The 21181-nt window shown below is 40.6% G+C and overlaps 1 protein-coding gene across 3 annotated transcripts in view; it reads left to right on the top strand.

Annotated features, from left to right (window-relative positions):
• RPGRIP1L (RPGRIP1 like) overlaps positions 1–21181 on the top strand; it is a 72831-nt gene that overhangs the window by 5818 nt on the left and 45832 nt on the right. For all 3 annotated transcript variants that reach the window (XM_033156866.1, XM_033156868.1, XM_033156865.1), the window contains exons 4-10: positions 333–631; positions 3999–4107; positions 9248–9391; positions 12338–12443; positions 14014–14160; positions 15047–15120; positions 19407–19546. In XM_033156866.1, the coding sequence (XP_033012757.1) occupies positions 333–631; positions 3999–4107; positions 9248–9391; positions 12338–12443; positions 14014–14160; positions 15047–15120; positions 19407–19546 (1019 nt within the window). The remainder of the gene's footprint in view (positions 1–332; positions 632–3998; positions 4108–9247; positions 9392–12337; positions 12444–14013; positions 14161–15046; positions 15121–19406; positions 19547–21181) is intronic.

A 21181-nucleotide genomic window follows, 5' to 3' on the forward strand; every position in this document is an offset into this window, starting at 1 on the left:
GCAGCATATGGAGTAAATATGCGTCCCTCCCTTTTACTAAACTTTAAATGATAAGCCTTAGGAAACTGTTATTTGTCAGTGCTATAAAGCAGATTGCTATCCAGTGGTTTCAATTATCTTCAAAGAGTTCTTCACAGGCAGTAATAGTTATATCAAAACCTGAAATTTATTATTCAGGTTCTGCACTGAAGTCTTCACAGTGATTATGTTCCTTTCAACAGAATGTTTTTTATGCTTAATTCCCCCCGCCGCCACCACCACCTTTTTCATCTTATATAAGTTGTATTTCTCTCTCTCTCTCTCCAACTCCCCCCCCCCGCTTCCCCCCACAGAATGGCCACCAAGTTAATTCGGCTTGTTAACGACAAGAAGAAAGCTGAGCAGGTCGGTGGCGGCCCCAAGCGGCTGGGTCAGGACGTGGAGATGGAGGAAGTGATTGAGCAGCTGCAGGAGAAAGTTCGGGAACTGGAGAAGCAAAACGAAGCTGTCCGCAACAGGCTCATTTCAACCAAGCAGCAGCTCCAGCTTCACGGCCCGCGGCACACGCCCTACAGTTATGTCCAGGCGCGCATTAACACAGGTCTCAAAAAAGCGGTGGAGGGTGTTGGCGTCCAGGAACGCGCAAAGAAAGGTACACGAGTAAGCTGTCCCCTTTTAAACCCTGACACGTTCAAATTATTTGAGAAACAGTGCTGATCAGGCCCTTGGGCAGAGGAACATCTGTCCCAGAAGCCAGTTGAAGCAGGTGGAATAAGACAGAGGGAGGACTGTCACCTGCCAGATACTGCCATCTTCTGAGGCCCTTCTTCATGTGACTATGAGATCTAGAAGGTGGCAACACAAGAACAGGCCTATTCTGTGGTGCCTCCTTGTTCATGGAATGCTCTCCCCAGGAAGGCTCGCCTGGCTCCTTCATTACGTATCTTTAGGCACCAGGCAAAAACATTCCTCTTCTCCCAGGCCTTCAGCTAATTATACCATCTATGGCCTTTTAAACTGGAGGGTATTTTTTTGTTCATTATTATGTGGTGTATTTTTGTGTTTTTATACTGTAAATTGCCCTGTGATCTTCAGATGAAGTGCAGTATATAAATTTAGAAAACAAAGAAAGTGACTTTTGATACAATGCAAAACAAATTTAAATCAGTATAAAGCTAGAACAAAATAAAAGCTAAAAACATTGATAGATGTAAAAAGAAGCCTAACAGATCTCACCCACCCACTAAGAGAGGATAAGTATCAGACTATAGCCCACTCAGTCATGAAGCTTAATGGCTGACTGTTGTGGGAATAAAATGGGCAGCAGAGAACCATGTATACCACTTTGAGCTCTATGGAGGAAAAAGTAGTGTATAAACGTAGTAAGTAGATAAATGAACAAATGAGTTCATTCAAAAGCTTGGCTGAAAATGAATGTTTTTGTCTGGTGCCTAAAAGCAGCCAGTGATGGCACCAGGTGTTTCCCCCTGGGAAGAGCATGATTAACCAATTGAGTGAATTTACATAAGTCAGCTTGTGGCTAGAATCAAAACTTCTGAATCAGAAGACATGGCTTGTTTCCAGACAGCACACTCATTTATCATAGCAGGCATCCTCTTAAAAGTGGAATACTCTGTTGTGTGGGAAAGATTAGGAATGTCTACTTAAAGATGGTCCTTGGCATCTCTGCTTTGTAACATTAAACCTTTGCCATGATTAATTGGAGCAAGCCCTAAATCAAAAGGGTTTGTGTTTGTTGGCTTTTGTCTTTTAAATATTTCGGTCTACAGAGGGACAACGCTGGCTGGGGCTGATGAGAATTGGTGCCCAGCAATATCTGGAGGGCCACAGGTTCTCCATCCTTGAGAATAAAGGCTTGAAATTTCACAGGTCAAATAGTATCCAAGCATAAAGTGCTCAATTTTAAGGTGAATTTGGCTTCAGCACACTTATTTGCAGCTGCTCCTAAAATCCTCAAATCTTTATGGGTTTTATCCAACAAAGTTTATTCAGGATAGTTCCATTGAAATTAATGATCCTATGTTAGTTGTTTCCATTAACTTTGGTGGGTCTACTCTGAATAGGACTTGCATCGGATGCCACTGTATATATTTACCTCCCTGTCAACCCATGAAAGTAATAAAAGTAGGTTCTTGGAAAAGCTGGACCCTTGAAAGCAAATTAAAATTATCTCGGCTATCACCCTTAATGCAATTCATTTGTATAATTACGTTGTTGCTCTGATATTTATTTATTTTTGGCACACAGTTATAGGTAGCAGTGCCTAATAGTTACAGCCAGGTCTGCCGTTATATCCCTGCTTCCACGTACTAGGAAATTTCCTATTATTTTTATCACATGAGTTCTAGCCTCTTGGGGTGCATTGGGCAGACTGTTTGCCGTCTCTCATCTTTTTAATTTAATTCCTTTTCCTCCCTGTTTGGAGCAGTAACAAAGCCTTTGCCCAATGCATGCCAAGTTTTTGTAAATGGAGGAAACATAGCATTCTAACATCACTGTCAAGCACTGGATAGGCTAATACAACTGCTTTAATGCGAATTAAAATCTCCATGAGCTTCCAGAACTTGGTTGAAATCAAATGTAGTAACCCCATTTTCCTGCAAGCCCTTCAAAATCTGTTATCTGCTAAAACTGTGGCCTAAAACAGCAGTGACTTCTAACCATAATGAGGAATGTATACTGTTATGTTTAGAATTTAGGCAAATTGGCTGGGATCCAATAGGCTACTTGCTGCCAAAGACATGAAGAGTACTCACTGGGTTTTGTTTTACTTTTTCTCCTTTGAATAGCAGCTGCCCTCCATGCCATGTTGCCATAATGTTTGTGGAACACCCCTCGACTTCAAAAGAGGATTGTCAAAATAACATTGCAAGGAGAGGGTTGTCATTTTAGAGGAAACAGCTCCAAAACTCTAGTGGGTATGCTGTGAATGAATCTCACTGGCCTTTGGATCCATGCCACCATTTTCAATAAGCCTATTTATTTATTTATTTAACACAGCATATATGCCGCTTAATTGTAAATAAAACCTTGAAGCAGTTTACAAAGGCTATAACATATGCATTAAAACTGTCAATAGAAAGGTTAAAAACAAGTTTAAAAAAATATGAATGAAGTCAAATCTTTAGATGGTAGAGTCCATATTACAATCGTTGTGCTGAAATGAATGGACTTGACTAATGTAGGTCAATCAATTTCAGTGGGTCTCATCTGGGTAGTACTTAGTTGAGTACAGCCTTCAAATTAAAATACATGTTGACATCTAAATGCCCATTATGTTTAGCAGTACAGTATAGCAGTTGCTCTGTATGTAGAAGGTCTTGGGTCCAGTCCCTGGCATAAAGGAAAGCTGGGCTTGAAAAGGTCCATGCCTGAGGCCTTGGTCCATGCCTGAGGCCACTGATGGTCAGAGAGGAAAATACTAGGCTAGAGAGACCAATGGCCTGAATTAGTTCAGCTTCAAAAATAAGGGGAGCCCATAGTCCAGCAATAGAGCTCTGCATGCAGAAGGTCACAGATTTGCCTTTGATTCTTTGGCATCTCAAGCTAGAAAGGATATGGAGGGGCAGGGCTGGAAAAATACTTTTGAGTGATGCCCTGTAGATCTGCTGCCATTCAACTGACAATTTTGTCTAGATGGAAGAATGGTCAGACCAGATATATTGCAACCCCAAATGAAGTCACTAGGTTATGGGCCTTCTCCATAAAACAGGGGTAGCAAACCTGTGGTCCTCCAAAAGTTGTTGGACTCCGTTTCCCATCACCCCTTGCCAGCTTGGTCATTAGTGAGGAATGATGGGAATTGGTAGTCTAGCAACTTCTGGAGAGCACCATGTTGGCTTTCCCTGGCTTAAATTCAAGGCTGTTACAAATATAGTAGGATAATGCTCAGTATGTGTGATTACTGCTTATTTTTTTTCTCTCCTTTTAGTTACTTAGCTTTCAGTAAACATACTTCTCTGATTTTTCTCATTCCACCCACTCGCTTTTTCTTTTAGGAATGAGAATGCAGGATGTAGAAATCCGAGCTTTGAAATCTCCACAAGCGTTGCCCCCCAAGTATGGACACAACTTACTTGAGGAAGCAAGAGCAGAGATAAGAAACTTGTATGACTTTTCTATATTTATTTTTTGGCATCAACTATTTGCTTGGTTTCATCAGTTAACTGACAGTCTAAAGCAGGCATAGACAAACTTTGGCCCTCCAGATGTTTGGGACTACAGTTCCCATCATCTCTAGCTAACAGGACCAGTGGTCAGGGATGATGGGAATTGTAGTCCCAAACACCTGGAGGGCCGGAGTTTGCCTATGCCTGGTCTAAAGGGAATTAAAACTGGATTGCATACACCCTGTTCATCTACACTGGGCATTCCTTTAAGGCAGGGGTGGGCTCCTTTTCTCTATCCAAGGGATACTGGATATAAATGAGCAAGGAGTTGATTCACCCCTGTGATGACTCATGAATACTAATGCCTTTGGGCAGAAGAATCTTGTAGCAGTGTACCTTGGATAGTCAAACTTTCATGAAACAAAAAAATAGGGTGGGTTTTAAAAAAAAGAATGGACTGTTAAAAAAGAAAATGCCACACACACCCAGTTTCACAGCATTTGAAGTTAATAAGCTCTCATATTGTTTGATCTTAGCTTTGAGCACCTGCGTCAATCACCTTCGATAGGAAAACATATGGTCACAGGAACTGGGGGCATATATAGGCTAGTCAACTTAATAGGTACCAACTGTAGGCAGCTCACAAAATCTTTTTAGTGTGGGGGAGAGTGCAGTAAAGAGAGATAACAAGACACTACCTCTTGAAATGCCATGGAACAAATCTGTGATTGCCTCAGGAAGGATTTTTTAAAAAGTCTCCTGTTAAGAATATTTTAGGAAATAAGACTTTCTTTTTTTTTTTTTTTAACTTTATTAAATAAATACAGAAAAGCAATCCATAAAATATATATATCCACTCAACCAAAAATCCGATACAAGATAAAATTTAACAAAACCAAATTAATTGTAACTAAAGTATAAGACCTTAACGATACCCTTATTGTGATAAATCATAAGATACAACATTAAGTTCAGTATCGCGAAGCATCCAAAAATATACATCACCTTTATAACCTCTTGCAAGTTCATATAATTCTTTTTTCTTCTTTTCCTACAACCTCCTCCCTCAAGGCTTCCACTTGTCTTCATCCTAGGAATCAATCTAGCATTTATAATACTACTCTGATACACCTTTATTCCTTCTAGTCTATTTGGTGCAATTTTCCTTTCTCTATATACCTCTACTTAATTAAGATACAGATTGTCTAGAAATGGAGCCAGCATTTCACTGTGGGGCATTGCTTTTTTAAATAATCTCCAAACTTCCCCCAGTCTTGTTGAAATTTTTGATCAGCCCTTCCTCTAATTTTATCCGTTAGCTTTGCCAGGTCAATATAGTTTATTAATTTTTCTTGCCATTCTTTAATATCCGGCCCTTCTTCCTTTTTCCAATATTGTGCTATTAAGGTTCTGGCCGCAGCAGTGGCATAATGAAATAATTTTTCATCTTGTTTACTTATTTCTCCATCTACGATTCCCAGCAAAAATAATTCTGGCTTTTTCTTTACATTGTATTTCATCATTTTTTTTATTTCTTCTAATACCTGGGTCCAAAATTTTTGAATCCTCTCGCAATGCCACCACATATGTGAAAAGGTCCCCTCTTCCTTATGACACCTCCAACAAGAGTTGCTCTTAGCTTTAAACATTTTATGTATTTTACTTGGCGTCATATACCATCTGTAGAACATCTTAATCATATTCTCCCTAATCCCCTCTGCCGCCGTAAATTTCCACACTCTATTCCACAGACCTTCCCATTTTTCAAGCTCTATTGTTTTTCCCAAATCTTTCGCCCATTTAATCATGGTTTCTTTGACCATCTCGTCCTTAACCTCCCATTCCAGTAAGATGTTATACATGCTTGAGATTACTTTACTTCTCTTTTGTAAAAGATGTTTTTCTAACAGAGAAGGCTCATTCAAGAACCCTTTTTGTGTTCTATCTTGATTAAATTTACTGTTTATTTGGTGATATTGAATCCAGCCCGTTAGGAAATGTTTAATCTCATTGTAATCTTTTATTTTTAAGTTCCCATCTTTTTGTTCTATCAAATCTTTGTATTTACCCCAATTTCCGTTTGAATTTCTTTTTTTAAGTGTAATTATTTCAATTGGGGAAACCCATCTAGGTGTTTTAGGTTCTAATAGTCTTTTGTGTTTATCCCAGATTTTCAATAGAGATTTTTTGATGATATGGTTATTAAACCCCTTGTGTGCTTTAACTTTGTCTTCTACCAGGTATGCATGCCAGCCAAACTTATTCTCGAATCCTTCGAGATCCAGCATCTCGTGGTTTTCCAATACGATCCATTCCTTTAACCACATAAAGCCTGCGGCTTCGTGGTACAGTTCTAGGTCTGGCAATGCCAAGCCTCCTCTACTTTTGATATCAATCAGCAGTTTGTATTTAATTCTCGGGGGCTTATAGTTCCAAATGAATTTCGTTATTTCTTTCTTCCATTGTTTAAATATGTTGGTACATGTTCCCAATATTGGGATCATTTGAAAGAGAAATAACATTTTAGGGAGGATGTTCATTTTGATGGTTGCGATTCTGCCAAGGAGGGATAGATTTAGTTTATTCCAGATATCAAGATCTTTTTTAATTTCCTTCCATATTTTAATATAGTTATCCTTGAATAAATTGTTGGTGTTATTCGTGATCCAAATTCCCAAATATTTAGTTTTATCTATTACTTTCAGTCCTATCTCATTTTGCAGTTTCTCGTCTTCCTCTTTGGAAATAAGACTTTCACTGGTCTTCTCATATTTTGCCGATGTGTTGCCTGTTCAGTGGTACATGGTAAACATCTTAAACCTCCAGTCCTATACAGACTTATGTGAGAGTAACCATGTGCAACTCTAACCATGTCTACTTAAAACTCTTAACCATGTCTACTTAAGTCCTGTTGCATTCCGTGGGGCTTCCTGTTCTGCTTGCAGCCTAACTCATTGAACTCAGTTGGGCTAACTATTGAGTAGGCATACACAGGATTGCACAGATATTTATTTGTTGAATTGATAGTATAAACATTTTCATATCCAGTGTTGCACAGTTAGTTTCAAATATGTACAGTTCTACAGGCCAAGCACGAATTTATTACAATACAAATCAAGAGGCTAGTTCAAAATAACCGTGTCTGATGGAAATCTCAATAATGAGCATATAACTTACATGAAAAATGTGTGGGTGACACTATGCCATACAGTGAATTTATGCATATTCAGAAGCATTACAATTTATTAAATATCTCTTAGATCTTAATATCCTAATTATCTCTTAGAAGCTCCCATGGAGATCCTCCCTACCCCCCCCCCAAGACCTTCCATGGTTAGTCTTTCCAAGCTAAAATAAATGTTATTTGAAAAGCAGCATGGAGACTCATCTTGAGATGCCATGGAGTGAAACGAAAATACTTTGTACATGCAATTGATTGTTTTAGCAATCAGTTGTAATTATTTTGACACAATGTAGCGGCGTTCATGTCTTTCATAACTGGGAGCTAGTGAAGTGTTTATTTTATTTATTGGGGATCCTTACATCCCACCACTTGAAGGACAAGGTCCTCTCAAGGCAGCTTACAGAGGAGGATAAAGCACCACATCAAAACCGGAATTTGTTACAGTTAACAAGAGCTTTTTAAAAACACTAGTTATAAAACATACTAAGGCAACATGCGACCAATTGGAAATCAAATTTTTAAAAGCCTTCAGGGTCTGTCTAAAACAGGAAGAATTGGGACTTGGGAGTGTTCCTTTGAAAAGGAATTCCAAAGGCATGAGGACACTATGGAAAAGTCTCTGTCCCTGAGGCCACCAAATCTCATCCTCCCTAATGGTGAACAAGAGAACAAGACCCCTAACCTCTCAAGACTTGAGCATTTATATATGCAGGCTGTCCTTCAAACTGTGTTCTGGAGAACTCTCCACTTCTTCTGATAAGTGTCAAAGTGGGTTATCGAAGCAAACATCAGTAATGATGGACAAACTTCCCTAAAAGATCAGCTGGGTCTGGTGCGACAGGTGCGGCTTTTCCTGGACTAGGAGAGCTTGACCACGGTTGTTCATGTGACTTCAAGGCTGGGTTTCTGTAATGCACTCTAAGTGGGTCTTTGCTTGTACTTGATCCAGAAGCTGCAGTTAGGGCAGAATGCTATAGCATGGTTGCTGACAAGGGAGTAAGGCCCTATCACCATATAGCACCTCTGCTCAGAGATATGCACTGGCTGCCCATTGCTACTGGGCCAAATTCAGTGTGTTGCTATTGGTATGTAAAACCCTAAAAAGCTTGGGACTAATTTACTTGCGGGATCACTTTACCCCATATAAGCCCACTTGACTGCTTCAATCTGCGGAACCGGCAACATTACAGTTGCTACATAATACTCATTCTGCACTTGTAAGAAATTGATATTTTTGCGTGTCAACACATATAATTTGGCACTCACTACCTATTGACATCAAGCAAGTCCATTCCCTGTACGATTTTCAGCACCTGTTTAAAACATTTTTGTTTTGGCAAGCCTATCCAGATGTGTGTTTTATTTCTTTTCAGCTACTAGTTATTGGTTTTAATCACTTTTTGGATATTGTTAGATACCCGTTTTTACTTCTTTTGTGTCAATAATGTTAATGTTTTATTTTAGATTTTTTAAAGCACTTGGAGGGTTTATTTTTTGTTTTTTGTTTGATAACTAAATAAATAAAGGCAGGCTTGTTCACACTACTGATAGACCAGTGTGGAGTCGCTATTAACTGGATTTACTTCACTGCATTTGTGAGGCCCAGCACTTGTGAACTAACTCAACGCCCTAGATCAGATTCCTCTAGGAAGAACTGCCTTAGAGAAAAGTTGCCCCGGGAAGAATTCCTAAAGGATGCAGGTGTAAATTTTGGGTTTCAATTTAGAAAGCTTTGTTGCCTTAACAAAACCTAGCCTGTCATACCACAGCTTCTTTGCCTGTTTCATATAGCCTTCTCAACTTTGGGTGGCTTCAGTGGGACCAGCAAGAAGTAAACCTTTTATAAACATTTATATACCTGGCGGAACATGTGTTTCATTCTAGTTTCCCATTATGTTAAACGTAAAGCTTCCACTTTTTAACTGACAAACTCAAAGCACTTTGAATGTTGCAGGGAGAATGTGGTTGAGTCTCAACGGGCGCACAATGAGGAGTTGGCGCAGGCAGTGGAAACGCTCAGAAGCGAAATACGGAAGAAGGAAGAGGAGTTTGAAGCAGCTCTCCTGCAGCTGAAAGAGCAGCAGGCAACTGGCCAACGGTAAAATGGAATGGAAATGCTCTCAACTCATAAGTTGTACCCAATCGTGTGACAGTAAAGTAATTGATTTACTTGCACTCAGTTTTATTGTGCTGCTCTTGCAAGCATTTGCATGGGGAACATCAGGTATTACTTTACCCGTTACTGGCCAGTTGATATACTAGGGTCACTTTCTTGATGACAGAACTAACAGTACCAATCAAACCCAATTAATTACATGCAAATGAATGGACTCCTATCATGTCTCCAAGGCTCAAATGTGCATGAGCAGAGATGCTTACTATATGGGTGGGGGTTGGGGAGGTTATGAGAAGTGAATGCTGCCAATGGTGGGGGAGACTGGAACAATGATTTTACAAATCCCTGCACTGGTATAGCGTCTACAGCAAATTGGCAGCAAGTCCTGATAGCACTAGAAATGCAAGCTCGGAGCCCATATTCCATATTCCATGCTTGTTTGTTGCCACAGCAGCTCAAAGTAAACCGCTGCAAGATCTCCCTCTCACACATGCACAGCAAAAAAAATCAACCCTGGATCATCACAGCATGAAATCTCACCAGGACCATGTTGTGCAGAAGAAGCAATCTGGGCAATATGGGTTGCATGTAGATGTCTCGGGTCATCCCAGATTGTTCGGAACAACAGATGTTTTCATGTTGGAAAAACATGGCTCATGAATTGTCCATCTGGAGTCTTGTTTTCTTAACAACATTCCTAGGTTCTGTCATTTCCATGGGTACTTGTGCTCACGGTAATATATTTTAATTCTACTCAGTTCCATTTTTGCATTCCCTAAGGTCACTTAATCTGCAGCACTTTGGGTCAGGATGATTTAGGCCAAAAACATGGAAAGGCAAGATGGGAATATTATCCAGTCAAAAGGAAAACCTCTTTGTTTCTCTGGTTTTGGATGGCTAGCACTGGTGGCAAATGCTTGCAAGAAAGGGCTACTAAAAGCCCTGGGCTATGTCGTTGTCTTCCCCCACCCCATTTCCTTTACCTCTTTTGCACCTTTAAAAATGCAATTGGAAGCTACTTAGGCAACCTTGGTTCATTTAAAGCTGGGGATCCCCAACAGGGCACTCTTGGGCACCATAGCTCCCTCATGTACACTCCTTTGGGACTACCATTCCAACACCCTCTGCTTTCCTTTTTCTATGTTTTGGGTCATTGGGAGCTGCCCTACTTTTTGTGCTTTATTTAGGCGTTTGTCAGTTTCAAGTTGTAGGAAGTTCTGAACAATGTCTGTTTTTTCTTTTTTTTTAAATGGAAGTCTGTGGTGTTTCTTAGATTTTCAAATGTTCCTCAGGTGCCAAAAAGTGGGGAGCCCTAGCTTAAACTCTGGTTAGTGACAGCAAACCAGAATCTGAAATGAACCTGTATGGTTCTGACTTTTTTTCACAAACCATTGTCTAACAAATGACAGTTCCCTGAGTTTAGGTGTAATGGGAAACTGTGGTTAGTTTAAAGTCAAAAGAATAAGTTTTCCATCTCTTCCCTCCTGGCATGCAAAAGAAAAGGAGAGGAGGAGAGAAAGTGTGTGAGCCTCAGACTCACTGTACTTTGTTCTCCTGGTGGGAGACCATGGTTCCCCATTAGGTCTGAACACTGCCAAAGAGTTAGGCACTGTGGTACATACTAGTTAATGTCAATTGTCAGGAGACATTTGGCTTAGATCTGCATGTATCATAAATGTCGTTCTTCTCAACTCCTTTTATTCAAAAATGGGGGCGGGGAGGAGAGAAACTCCTGTAAAACCTCTTTTGAAGCCATCCCTGCTATTTGTTTGATGTGAGAAACAAGATTCATAAGAACATGAAATGGCATTAGAGTTTTTAGTGTTTAGCACCAGGCAAAAATGTTTCCTCTACTTGCTACATCTATTTATATGAAGGGTGCAATAAACCGGATTCCTGGTTTGCGAGCTTTTTAATCTTCTCTGTAAGGACAATTGACTAGGTAATGGCAAAACACAATGGACCTTGAGTTTCAAAAGAATTATATATTTTTAAAAAACTATTCCAAGTTCTCAGCTGGTTTACAGATGTGTAAGCTTTGTAGTCTATTTTCTGGTTCCAGCATGGCACTGGGACAATTTTTTCCAGTCTGTCTATAACAGATAAGTATTAGAGGAGAAACAATGTATTTCAAGATGTGAGATTCTGTTCTGATGTTTATCACACTCTATTTGGCATTAGCAGTTAAGATCAATTCAGGGGTTTCCTTTAAAACATTTTTTGGTTGATATACATGCAAAAACAACAGTAATGAGGTCACCCCTGCACCGTTCTTGGGATAGGTTTTTGAAAGTATATCTGTATTTAGCTGCATGATGACTTTTAACAAGATTAAATAGTGAATTTTCAATTGAATCTCGGCAGGGAAAATATATAACAGAATCTCAGCCATATAGAATTTCGGTCAAGATGGTCATTGTTAAAGATACATCTGCAGCTAATTTGAATGCCAATCTCGGGGCATTATCTGTGTAAAATGCTAAGCCGCTTGCCTTGGAAATACTTGGAAAGGGGTTACGTTCCTGGATAATGCTCCACTAAATAGTAATTCTCTAACACCAAAGTTTTGGAAGAAAGTGTTTTCTCTCTCTTCCTATTGTAAGGATAATACTGCTCCTTTCACCACAGGCTCCACCAAAGTTTGATAAGCATAAACCATTACATCCAAATAATGAATAATGTTCAAATATCTTCATACTGTAAAAACGTGTATTTATTTAACAACCTATAATGTTAATTTTAAGGAAAGGAATTGTTTTAGCTGTTATACACACACCTCTCCCCAGTTGTGTTTTGGAATTAGGAAGGTGTGAAGAACCCATTTTAAAGGGTTTTTAAGTTTTCAAAGGCAAAATTAACAAGGTGACTCGACTATTATTGTATCATAAAACTCACAATTACTTTCTTTTTGAACATGCCATTTTGTAGGTTAAGCATTCGGGACAATGTTGAAATGATCAAGCTCCACAAACAATTGGTGGAGAAAAGCAATGAATTTGCAGCAATGGAGGAAAGATTTCTTCAGCTTCAGGAGGTAGGCAAAGACTTCAGCTAGAACTGTAAACTCGTGCACCAGGAAGTAGACCTCATTGAACTCCAGGTGGGGTTATGTTCGGAATAAGCTTGTTTAGAGAGGTACTTCTTTCTTCACCAAAAGTATGATACAGATCTGGAAATTTAAGACTTTAATCCTATATACACTTAGCAGGAAGTAAGTTCCCTTGAACTCAGGGCAACTTATTCCTTATTAGACGCTATTATGATTGTTCTGTAAATGAAGGCTAGCTAACTTTATAATACACTAAGAAATAAATGGGAATGTATACTAACCTTGCAATCCTATACATGTTTGCTCAGAAGAAAGTAATTAAAAGTTAGTCCAATTTCAGTTGTAATTAGTGCAGAATCACACTCCACCTCCCAGGTTCTTCAAGTGCTGAATGGTCTTTTGCAATGTTAAGGTGCTAAGAGCTGCCTGGTGCTCAGTTGGTCTATTTGTCCATCTTCTTCAGTAAAGCCTACCCTTTGCAGCATATCCTTCACCAGCCTTCAAACTGGAAATGCCAAGGAATTGAATTGGTAGGAGGTTTCTCTCCATAAACCACGGCCTGCTCTATTTCTAATCCTGATCAGCAAATCCCAGTGTAGCATTTTGGATGCTTTCTATACCTTCAGCTTAGATCTGCTCCCTCCACCAGAATTAATGATGCAGCCCACATTTGCATGCAGCTTTTGTGCATATCTCAGCATACACAACTCAGCATATGCAGACCTCTGTACCAGCAATACTACTGTTACTTAGGATGGAAAATTTGGATTTTTATTTTTGTCCACTGCTTATCATTTTTGTCCACTGCTTATCATTATGGTAATATGACATAGCAGATGAAGCTGAAGCACCACAACACAGCAACCGCATTCATTTGTAAGGGAGTTATAGAGTGAAATTATTTTCAGAAGACTTAAATGCTTATCAAAGCCTTGCAAATTGTGGTGTGTGCAACAGTTTCCAAAGCAAAATAAACAGAGGTGCGCGTTTTTGAAATGTTGAGCGCAGCTCAATAGTTCAGATGTCGCACAGAAATGCAGAATCAAATTTTAAAGAGACACAGAATTTATTTTAATTAATCTTAATGCAGCTCCCTTGGAAGGATTTAAGAAGGCAAACAAAACATCAGCTGGTGGGTTAGCAGCAAAATGACAAGAGCTGCATGGACATATTTGTGGTCAGGTTCATTTTTGCTTGCTACTGTAGCGTTTTGGGTCAGCGTGTCCAAACCACAAGAACCACAGCAAAATGCTTTAATTGCTAAACAGATGTCTGTCTTGGTCCTGCTCATCACAGCTGAACTGGGAGTGGTTAGCATGCTGGAGGAGGAAGGAACACCCTCCACCCTCTTCCTTGCTCTTGTGTAACTTAACGACATTGTGTCAAAAACATGGCAAGAGCATCTCCTGTTGACTAGATTGAGATTACACTTTAAAGGTTGTTGGAGGAAACCTTTTGACTCTGAATCCATAGCCTGCACCCAAGAATAGTGACCGCGGCCTAATGTTACTCACCCAGACCAAACCTCAGCTGCCTTCTCTCGTCTCCTCCACAGAACCAAAAAAATCTTAAAGCAAGCCACAATGCACTCATGGCAAAGGGGGATGAACTCAATTTGCAACTTAAAGAAGAACGTTCCAAGTGCCTCCACCTTGAGAGTGAGTTACAGGCCACAAATTTTTCAAAGCGACGATTAGAAGAGGTGAGATCCTTGGGGGTGTGGGGTTGGAAAGAGCACAGTCTTGGCACAATCCTTTAAATTGGGCTAGAGAAATTTGTGTAGTATCCCGGACCAAGTCGTGAGACGACTCTCAATAATTTAAACATTCTGGTCTTACTTGGCTTATGACTGCACAGCTGGTGGATATAGAGCTCTTAACGCTCTGTTGTTAACCTACAGTAGTATTTATATGCCTCTGAGCAGTCTTTGAACACCCATGTAAGATCAAGCTTGCAGTCAGACCATTTCAAGATGCTGCATTCATCCTAATACATGATGATTGCATTAAAGGTGGCAAACGCCATCTAAATTTCACCTATAGACAGAAGCAACTTGCGAGATGGGGCCAAGCCAGTACACTGTTACTGGGATGAGGAGGGCACCGTGGTGCAAACGTACCAGCATGAGTACCACATTGGCTCCATCAGTGCTTTTGCACCACGCCAACCTTCCCACTGCTTCACTCCTCCTCCTCTTGGTAAGCAACAGCCACCCCTCCCCACCTGCCAAGAAGGCAGCATAGCAGATCTGCCCCCACCTTGTGAGCCATCTCTACCTATAAAACAGGTGAAATGAGTCGACCCAACGCACTAATCTTTGGTTGATAATAAAAAAGGAGAAAACCTTACAAAAATAGAAATTCTTCTGCGTTAATTAAAACATTTTGTAAATCTTGGGTTTTTTTTGCACCATCCCAATCTGCCTTGCTCTTTTGTGACATCAGGGCAGTCACGGTAATGTCAAAGCTTACCAGCAGCCACTGGCTGCCAGAAAGCACAGCCTTGCATGCAGCTATTCAGAAAGCTTTACTAGTGTCGGTAATGTTGCTTTTTAATTGCATCACTTACAACGTTTGTCTTCATTCCAGCTTCAAGATAGAATTAATGATTTGGAAAAAGAGAGGGACCTTTTAAAAGAAAACTATGATAAATTATACAACAGGTAAATTGTAACTGATAACAGAACTCTTTTAACATTACATTTCTCAGTTTATGTATGGGCTAAAATAACCAATGCATGAGTAGTGGCAGTTCAGCTGCAAACACTTTTGGATAAAACTGATCTATTTCAGTCTGGTTTCAAGCCTGGCTTGGGGACTGAATTGGCCTTATTCGGTCTGATGGATGACCTTATTCAGGAGGGATGGTACAGCCCTGTTTATTTTCCTGGATCTCTCTACAGTTTTTGATTTCATCTGGACTGTTGAGGGTTAGAAGCACTATTGTACGGTGGCTGTGGACCCCTGGCGGTTAATCTGCAGAGTATGATTTTTGTCCCCAGTGCCATTTAATATTTATATGAAGCCACTAGGAGTGGCCATTAGGAGATTTGGGGCAGTGTTGCTTATATGCTGATTGATACCATTTTAGGCAATAAAACAAAATACCCAACATTATTTCTCTGTAACATCTGAATTGGGAGAGACTGTACATGTTCAAAACCAGTGCCTTGATAAAATCATGGGCTGAGTGAAAGCTAATAAACTACACCTGCATCCTAACAAGATAGAGACCCTGTGGATGGCCAGTCATTGCCTCCCAACATAACCTACCTCACAGGGTTGTTGTGTGGATTAAATGAGGAGGTAGAAAACCATGTGCATCAGCTTTAGCTTCTTAGAGAAAAAGGCGAGATATAAATGCAATAAATAGATGGGATTATTTATTTATTTATACATTTGCATATTGTAATTATGGCCTCTCATGGTGATTAATAAAGCAGCTCTTGGGATCCCATGACTGGTACCACTCTCCTAAAATGTCCTGTGCTATTCCTGTTGATTTTTTCTACTGCCCGTCCCCCCCCTGCCCCGTTTTAACTGCTGACTCCCTTCCATTTCACAACCTGCTTTTGTAATGCTATCCAGTTTCTAAAGTAGTTTGCTCTGCTGTGTGGTGGGCAAAATAATCCCTTGGACTCAGTGAATTAGTTTTGCAATTCTTTTGATCCTGGCCAGAGTTGAACCTGCAGGAGTTTCTAACAAAGGAAAATAGGGTCTATAACGTTGGGTGTTGTTTTGCAGCCTTGTAACAGAAGTCAGCTTAAAACATTTTTGCAGTCAGTTTTGGCAATACTTCCCAGCTTTAACTCATTAGGACAACTGGCCCTATATGCTGGCTAACAGACAGCATTGTCATTATGCGATAGCAGATTGCAGTGGGTTGGTAGGCCCTTTTTCTTTTCTTTTACTTTCAGCTTAGACCTCAATGTCTCAATTTCCTTTTTTAAAAAATGGACCCCAATCAAGAGCAGCACAGGGCGTGACTCTAACTTTTTCAGGTGCCAAAACGCCTTAGGCTGGCACTGTGACTGCACTTCATATTTATGTAAAGAAGCTCTGAGGTAATAGTCTGTGTAAATTCTGTCAGCAGTGCTTAATATCACATAAATAAAAAATTAGGAGGCTAAACCTACTGAACATGAAATGAGACAGGGCACTGAATTCATTTTCTGGTGCCGAACAGAAAATTGAAGCAATTACAGTCAATTTGCAGAGGCTTAATGAGGAAACACCTGATCATGGAGTCGGTGGAAGGAGAACCCTCCAGCTGCAGGAGTGCTTTTGTTCAAAAGAGAGCACAATTGTCATTGCGTTTTCTCTAAGGGGGAGAGAATACTATCCAATTCTTGGGGAGCAGGAAGAAAAGCTGCTGTGGCTTCAAAGTGCCATGTCCAGTTTAGCTGTCTGACTTGCTGATTTAGGGCATATTCATGCCATGCATTTACAGCATTATGACACCATTTCAGGCAGCTGGTTCCAGTCATATTATGTTGAGGTGGAAATTCCAGAAGCCACTTTCCGTTGACTATAAGAGCTTGACCCTGTATCCCTCTGACCCTCCGTCCATACTAGGAGCACAGTGTGGTGGATGGTCAGCCATTTGTACATTACCCAGATGGCTTCAAAATGCAGCGGGGTGAAGTAAACTCCAAAGACATTCCAGGCAGATTCCAGTGGAATGCAATCCTAACTGCAAAGGAGATGATAGCTGAGCAGTACATTTCAGAACAATTTTGTATGCCTTTAAAGTCAGCATTATGCGGATTTAGAGAAACTGGAATTCTACATTGCTCTAAGTTTAACCAGAGCCAGATTCTGAGGTTGTTGTTGGAAAATGTACAAATGACCATGAGACTTGAATGTACACAAACAAATGGATATCATATGAAAATCTCAGTAACCTGCCTCTCCATTATAGAAAGCTGTATACAAGGAAAACTTCCATACTTAAATCAAAGTAGCAATCCCAATGAACCACATTAAAACTATTGACAAGAATGAGGTTCGAACGCTAATAACTGCTGTAAACTAATAAAGATGCTAAAAATTACTAAAAAGACTGGGATGGGTAGAAACAAATGTCTTCACCTAACACAGAAGGCAAAGGCAAGCTCCCCTAGGGAATGTGTTCCATTGACAGGGGCTGCCACCCCAAAGACCCCTTCAGTTGTTGCCCTCCCTCCACACTCCCTATAGATAGGGCACTCTGGGGAGTGCCTTTGTGGATGACCTTAAGGCTAGCATAGTCTTCTTTGGGAAGAGCTAATTCCTTCAGGCATAGGTTAAAGGTAGCAATTTGAATTGGGCCTGGAAATGCATTGGCTTCCAGTTGGATTCATTTTGTGATTTTGCTATTTTATATTGTTTTGAATGCACTTTTATTGTGTTTTTCATTTGTATTACTATGCTATCCATTGCTTTGGGACCTTTGAATAAAAAAGCAGTATATAAGTAAATCATAACAGCATTTAAGCATGCAGTCTATTAAAATGTTTTAAAGGATTGAGCATATTGTTCCACAGCCCATTTCTTTATTGGATCCCTCTACCCTGTATTAAATTTCTCCTGAATTCTAGTTTAACTAGGGAGAATATATTAAGGAATTTGTGGAATGCACATTTTGCCCATTTGAATATTTCCCTCCTCTTCACTTGTAAAGCCCCTGCAGAACAAAACAAAACAGAAATCGTGAGGTGATCACGTGCAGAATGCAGAAATTAAAAAGGCTGATCTGTGGAAGGCTCCAAACTCATCAATTCCTTTGTCCAAACCCAGTAATTTAAAACTTGAAAGTTTGGGGAATAATTCTACCAAGGAGACCTTGAAAGGCATCCCTACCAAATCCCGAAAGCTAATAGCCTCTCTGGAGAAAGCTAAGTCAAGCCCTCCTCAGAGCGGCATGTGATTCTGGAACCACTGCCTCAAAAATTGCAAAATTTTGTTAACATTGAACCATAGCTGCTACATTTACTGGAACTTGAGCATTGTGAGACCCCCGTATGGGGTAGTTGTTGTCGTTTGAGATCCCCATATTAAATGCAAGAACATTAAGTAGAAGAGGGGTTGCTAAAAATGTCGTTCTGTCCTTAGTTCTATTAAATCTGAAATCAATAAAATGTGGTAAAAGAAAAAGTAGTAGTACGCACCATGCATGCAGTTTTTTGAACTGTGAATCATTTGATAAACACTTGTGTTTTCTGGGCACACACCCCTTCCCCCTCCCTCCTAAAGGCCATCTTCTGTTCCTGGTTTCTTACTCATGTTAACAATGCAAGTTTTTGGTTTAAGGGTATAAAGTTGGCTTAAGAGTACAAAGATTTTTACTATGTTTCAGAGGGGCTGTTTCATGATAGGAGAACCGCTGTTCTGCTGTAGCCAATATTTCTTTGTACAGGCAACTGCCTCTGGGCTTCCTTCCCTTCCTCCCCCCCCCTTCCTCCTCCCTAGGTCTTTAAAACAGATCAGGTGGGTCACTGCAGGGCTGTACACGAAAAGAGGTTTGAATGTGCAAAGGCTGCCCATGTTCAGAGTCTGTTGCTGAGGTTTCGAGTAGCAGATTCCTCTGGAACAGGCCTCCAGATTCCTTCCCAAGTCCCCACAAACCTTCGCCCGCTGCCAACTCTCCTGGCTCTGGAGCTCTAAATTGAGTCCAGCCCCGTTGCTCATCCCACAAACCCTTTCATGTCCCACGACCGCAGCCTGAGAGAGGCGCCTCGGTTTCAACAGCAGCAGACCAGCATGTGTTTACTTAATTCCTAAGACATGATGACAATGATCTCTGCCACTAAAATCGCTTTCTCCCCGCACTCCCCTCTTTATTATTTTCTGTTAAAGCCTATTTCTAAGTTCCTTACATGCCATATGTTGGTCTTTAATATAATTCCTTTTTTTTGTCCCCCTCCCTCTCCCCCTCCCTCCTCTCCATTTCCCTCTTTTAATTCCTCAGTGCCTTCGCCATGACCCACGACCAGCAATGGAAGTTAAAGGAGCAGCAGCTGAATCTGCAGATTGCTCAGCTTGAGGCTGCTTTAAAGTCGGATTTAACAGATAAAAACAACATCTTGGCCAGAATGAAAGCAGAACGAGGTATATTGCTCTGAAGGACATTGCAAGGTGTGCAAGCGAGTTTTCCATTTTTTACTCAACAGAACATCAGAAACCGCCTTGGCTCAGGATGCTTCCCCCCCCCCCAAGCCCAGCTTTTGTCTTCTGTCTGGAAGCTGCTCTCCAAGGTCTGGCAGAGAGAGGGCCTTTCCAATCACCTGCTACCTGATATTTTTACCTGGAGATGCCAGGGACTGAACCCAGGAACTTCTGCATGCTGTAGGTCTTTTAGGGAAAGGGCCACAGTTCAGTGTTGAGTATCTGCTTTGCATGTTGAGAGTCTCTTCCTGCAAATAGGTTGCAATCCCCTTATGAGTTCCATCAGGCAAGCAGATTCTCAAGTCAACTGGGCTGGCAGTGGATGGAGTCATCCCTTCTCTTTCTGCCACTGCCTTCTCTCTCCTTTGGCATTCCCACCGGTGTAGGGGATGGGCTTTAGCTCAGCAATCAATCACCTGCCTTGCATGCAGATGATCCCAAGTTCAATTCCCAGCATCTCTATGTAGAGCATGGAGAAACCCTTGGCCTCAAACCCTGGAAAGGTACTTTAGTGGAAAGTCAGTGTAGATGTTTGTTTATAAAAAATATATATATATCCTGCCCTCATACAATATACAGCAATAAAATACATATTTTAGACGGACCAGCGGTCTGACTATATAAAGCAGCTTCCTGGCACAACTTGAACTAGGCGCACACACTCCCTGTGGTGGTGTATCTAGATTCCCCTCTCACAAATATGCTTTTATTTATTTTAAAATGTAAAAGTGTGTTGGAGTGCTAACACACATGTTTTTGCATAACTCATTGCTAGTCCCAAAGGCAAAATGGGGAACTCCTGGCCTTCCAAATGTTGCTGGACTTGAACTTCCATTATCACTGGCCGTTGACCATGCTGGCAGGGACTCATGGCAGTTGGGAGTCCAACAACATCTGGAAAACGCTAAGGTGAGTTGAGTCAGGCCATAGGCCAGTATTGCCCTGAATTCTGCTTTCAACATTGGCTGAGCAAATAGCCCCTAAGAGCCAATGAATGAAGCGTGGAGTTGGTACAGTATAAAAGAACATCAGCCATTAAGCAATGATGCAATGGTACTGCTGGCATTAAGTGACAGTACAGCAAAGGAAACAGACATGTTCTCAGAGAGATACTGCCTTGGATCATGAAGGTTTGATTTAGCAATCTTGGCAAGTAGTTTTTGGTAGGCCTATTGTAACCCTCATCTATAAACACTTTAAAAAAACCCAACCCTTATTTTAAAATCTAATGTATTTAAGGATCACTCTGATTGAATCTGTTTTCTGACTCTTTCAGCCACAATAGTACCATTTTCCTCCTTGTTTGTGTCTGAAAAGGACTAGAAACTTTAAAAGAAGAAAAAGCTATCCAAATCAGGAATTTGTCCTCTGTGGGCAACATGGAAGCAGTACGTGAACAGCATATGAGCCATGGGAAAGATGTTAGGAAGAGTGTTGATAAGCAGTGTGGGTCTTGGAGGCAGATAGTTTCTCCACAGAAGCTGATTTTGCAAATCCCGTTTGTTTCTCCTGTCTCTTTCCTTGGCCTTCAATTTACCATTGGTAGGCTGCCCTTTGAAAAGGCCCATGTGTTCGTTT

The sequence above is a fragment of the Lacerta agilis genome, chromosome 8 (assembly GCF_009819535.1).
Source record: "Lacerta agilis isolate rLacAgi1 chromosome 8, rLacAgi1.pri, whole genome shotgun sequence".
NCBI classification, from domain to species: domain Eukaryota; kingdom Metazoa; phylum Chordata; class Lepidosauria; order Squamata; family Lacertidae; genus Lacerta; species Lacerta agilis.